The sequence below is a fragment of the Guillardia theta genome (genome assembly GCF_000315625.1).
Source record: "Guillardia theta CCMP2712 unplaced genomic scaffold GUITHscaffold_71, whole genome shotgun sequence".
Lineage (NCBI taxonomy): Eukaryota > Cryptophyceae > Pyrenomonadales > Geminigeraceae > Guillardia > Guillardia theta.
In genome coordinates this window covers 387,277-391,166 of record NW_005434603.1, presented here as the reverse complement: position 1 = coordinate 391,166, position 3,890 = coordinate 387,277, and the positions used below count along the sequence as shown (strand labels likewise).

At 57.7% G+C, this 3,890-nt stretch overlaps 1 protein-coding gene across 1 annotated transcript in view; it reads left to right on the top strand.

Annotated features, from left to right (window-relative positions):
- Positions 1–680: 680 nt before the first annotated feature.
- Positions 681–3,890, top strand: part of GUITHDRAFT_164819 (hypothetical protein) — a gene marked incomplete at its 3' end in the record, with an annotated part of 4,990 nt that continues 1,780 nt past the window's right edge. The window contains exons 1-18 of the mRNA XM_005826935.1: positions 681–751; positions 839–922; positions 967–1,059; positions 1,106–1,215; positions 1,267–1,340; positions 1,385–1,511; positions 1,554–1,619; positions 1,663–1,764; positions 1,939–2,023; positions 2,177–2,321; positions 2,487–2,555; positions 2,597–2,694; positions 2,739–2,961; positions 3,012–3,042; positions 3,090–3,260; positions 3,382–3,444; positions 3,489–3,557; positions 3,667–3,726. Of these exons, the coding sequence (XP_005826992.1) occupies position 751; positions 839–922; positions 967–1,059; positions 1,106–1,215; positions 1,267–1,340; positions 1,385–1,511; positions 1,554–1,619; positions 1,663–1,764; positions 1,939–2,023; positions 2,177–2,321; positions 2,487–2,555; positions 2,597–2,694; positions 2,739–2,961; positions 3,012–3,042; positions 3,090–3,260; positions 3,382–3,444; positions 3,489–3,557; positions 3,667–3,726 (1,671 nt within the window). The 5' untranslated portion in view covers positions 681–750. The remainder of the gene's footprint in view (positions 752–838; positions 923–966; positions 1,060–1,105; positions 1,216–1,266; positions 1,341–1,384; positions 1,512–1,553; positions 1,620–1,662; positions 1,765–1,938; positions 2,024–2,176; positions 2,322–2,486; positions 2,556–2,596; positions 2,695–2,738; positions 2,962–3,011; positions 3,043–3,089; positions 3,261–3,381; positions 3,445–3,488; positions 3,558–3,666; positions 3,727–3,890) is intronic.

Below are 3,890 nucleotides of genomic sequence, written 5' to 3'. Positions count from 1 at the left end.
TCCTCTCTCCTCTCCCTCCTCTCTTCCCTCTCTCCTCTCCTCTCTCCTCTCCTCTCTCCTCTCCTCTCCTCTCTTCTCCTCTCTTCGCTCCCTCGCATGTCGACGTCTTGCTGGTCTGCTGGGCCCACAGGGTGCAAAAAAAAAAAAGGCAAAAAACCGGCTTTTTTATTTCTTTTTATTTCTTTTTATTTCTTTTTATTTCAATTCTGACTATCACTTCAAATATTTTCCGAGCCCGCCCGATTTTATTTTGAAATTATCTTTATATTTGAAAACAGAAAGCAAATATTTCAACGTGGTTCTTTAATCTGAGTGTAATGCCCGGTCTCTGATCGGTCCGATGCCGCTGTGTCCTGTTGCGTCAAGATTCCTTCCTCCTCTGCCTGCCTGCCTTGCTTGCTTGCTTGCTTGCTTGCTTGCTTGCTTCCTTCCTTCCTGCTTCCCTGCCTTCCTGCCTGCCTTCCCGCTTCCCTGCCCGTCGTCTCAACCTCGCTTTTGAATTTCTTTGCCACTGTGATAGTGAAGCTTTGTCGAGGGCTAACCATTATTGATGCAACGAATGACATTGAATGATTTCAGAAAGAGGTAGTATTTGTGATCTTTGCTGGTTACATGGTTACCTTGGTCTCCTTCGCACATTGTTATCAGCTCAAACAATTTGACTTGACTTTCTCTCGAGCAGCTGCTGGTTCCTGTGACGTGCCGACTGAAGGAGAACGAGGAATGAGTTCAGCGACTGTGAGGGTCTGAAGTGAGTGAAGCGCTTGACTCACTCTCTCATGCTCTACTCCCCTCTGTTCTCTCCTTGCCTTCTCTTCCTCCTAGTGACCTCGCCTAGTGGAGATGCAGTTTGCTATCCCAGCGTCTTCTCCGATGAGCACGGCGAGTGTGAGGCGATCCTATGGGGTCACGTCAACGAGAGGTGAAGTGGAAGCATGCGGACGCTGCGGCTGATCATGAGTGAAGGGCTGGTCACCACGAGCTCTTCCTGGTCCGCCGCGAATCAAAGCAAGCCTCTGTCCATCATCTCCCGCAGCTCTCAGCCGACTCACCTCCAAGGTCTCCTTCACTGCCCTCTGCTTGTCTCACCGCTCTGCTCCAGCAGAAGGTCCAGCTGAGGCGGCAGACGCGCTCTTCGGCATCGGAGCTGGCGTGTCTGTCGCTGAGGGACGCGGGTTTTGGATAAACAGCGTGAAGCCCGGTGGGCCAGGAGAGGTGAGGAGAGGGAGGGACAAGAGGGACGCGAGGGTCTGAATGGAAACAAAGAGTGCCGGCCTGCTCAAGAACGACCTGCTGATCTCAATTGACGGCAAGCGACCAGCAACTTTAGCTCAGCTCAGGTGAGCTCTCAACGTGCTTGGTTTGTCCTCACTCCTTGAGCAAGGAACATGCTTCTTGGACCCAAGGGCACGCAGGTGGAGCTTGGTGTCCTTCGTAGAGACGTTCCTAGTGGAGCTCCTCTCATCCTTCGGGTTGTGAGAGGCTCCGGGTCTTCTGGATCCGTCGGGCCTGTCAGTTCCTGCGCTGTCGCGGTCTGCTCTGACTCTGACAAGGTGCTTGGCGTGGGCATGGGGCTGAAGCTGAACCCTGGAGGAGGCTTTCTGGTCTCTAACGTACAGGCAAGGAGAGAGTGGCGGTTGCGGGAGGTGAAGACGGAAGCAGGCGGGAGGCCCTGCAGATCGCGCAGGAGTGCTGACGGGCGATGTCATCTGCACCTTCAACGGGGAACTAGTGACCAACAAGCCCGGGACGTACCTGACCGAAGTGAGGAGAAAGCGAGAGGAAGGGGGAGGAGGAGAGGAGGGGGAGGAGGGGAGGAGGGGGAGGAGGGAAAGGTTGCGCTCCGGGATCGGCGGAGAGTGACGGAGCTGAACGCTTCTCATGGTCTTCTCAGGCGCTGAGCAGCAGTGACGACACGATTGTTCGCTTTGGGATCAGGAGAGGAGAAAACTCGTCGCTGGTGTCGGTCGTTGTGGTGATGCGCATGCTCCTGCCTCTCTTGTGTCTCTCATGCTCGAATCAGGTTCGTACGCCACTGAACCAGAAGAGTAGCGGCAGTGTCAACGGGTCGAGCAACCCGAGCCTCGCCTCCTCTGTCACTTCCTCTCCCCAGACAGGCAGGAGCATTTCTCCTCTCCTTCTTTGTCCGTCTTTAGGGCTCCTGACGGTGAAGCAGGCGGGACGTACTCGCACCAGCCCATAGGCGGCATGTCAGGCATGTCGCGCGTGGACTCGAGCGGGTACTCTAGCGGAGGATACAGCACTGCCTACGACTCAGACAAGTCGGACAACCTCGAACCTCCCTCCTCCCTAGCGCGCAGGTGAGACCAGGGATGGAGCGAGACGGGGAGAGGAAGGAGTGCAAGGAGTCGAGCAAACCTCGCGGGGTTGATCCTCCTCTCGACCTGCTCCCTCCCTGCGTCTCGATCTCATCCCGACAGCTCTTTACGCCTCCTCTTCCCATGCTGCTCTGACTCTGCCGGTAGCCGTGAAGGATACAGCAGCGATGAAAGCCTCGGGCCCTCGCCAGCTGTTCCTGTATCGCTGAAGCGAAGGTGTCGCAGCCTTGCCTCCTCCTCGTCTCACTGGCGCTCAGGTCTCACCGGGATGGGGGAAGGATGATACCGGCTGCCGTCAAGTCCTCCGAGGTTCTCTTCAAGGGCTCCAAGGAGGGAGCGACTGCTCCCCGCGAAGGTGCCCCGACCCTCCGCTCCTCCTCCCGCCTGACGCCCCAGCAGGCCATCACCACATTGCAAACGAAGAGCTGCAGGCGCTCAAGAGCCAAGTGGCGGCGCTGCAGGCGACGGTCAGCAAGCAGGCAGAGGAGATGGCGACGCTCTCGTCTGCTCTCGTCGGGCTGAAGAAGCAGCTGGAAGACCGCGAGCCCCCGCACCTCAAGCCAAGCGAGACGGAGGAGCCTGGGGAGGGGACGGGAGAGCTCATGTACGTGTGGAGGAGGAGGTGGAGGAGGAGAAAGCAGTTCGCAGGTTAGCAGCCTAATGCTTCTGCAGGGGAGCGCGACAGGAGGAGGACAAGCGGCAGGTGTGAAGCATGTGAGGCTATCATGACGTCACGCTAACTCGTAGCAGGCGGCTGAGAAGCAGCGGGAGGAGCAGGAGCAGAGGAGAGAGCAGGGATGGCAGAAGCTTCAGAGCGAATGGGGCCAGATGAATCAGCGATGGGAGATGGTCCAGCAGGCTGAATCCAAGCGCGTGCTCGCTGAAGAGTCGCGGGTCGAAGCGTTCAAGGCCCTGGAAGAGGTGATAGCTACCTGCTCCTAATGCCTGCCCCCCTCCCTGCCCCCCTCCCTGCCCCCCTTCCCTGCCCCCCTCCCTGCCCCCCTCCCTGCCCCCCTCTTCTCGTCTCAAGTCTTCCTGGCAGACTTTCAAGAAAGTCATGAGCAACGAAGAGCTTCGCAACCTCGCCGAGCAGCAGCGCTTTGAGGTGACGCCCAACTGCGAGTGACCGCGAGCTCACGCGGCGAACAGGAGGAGAGGAGGAGGAGCGAGAGGATCGCCAAGGTCGAGAAGATCATCGGGGCTCTACGGGATGAGCAGGTACTGGAGAGAGGAGGGGAGAGGAGTATGGAGGGGAGGGGAGGGGAGAGGAGAGGAGAGGAGAGGAGCATAGAGGGGAGATGAGTGGAGGAAGCTGATTGAGTTGCAGGATGGGATCCTTGATGGAGTGGAGGAGCAGAAACGACATTCGCTCAATGTCCTTGAGAGGGTAAAGCTCCTCGCTCCCTCCCTCCTCTACCCCTCCTCTCCCCTTCTTTCACCCCCCCCCTCCTCTCTCGTTGTGCTTCTCCCTTACGAAGACCCTGCAAGGTGGATGAAAAACTTCAAACGCAAGAGATTCCGTAAGACGCTCCTCCTCCTGCTCCTCCTGCT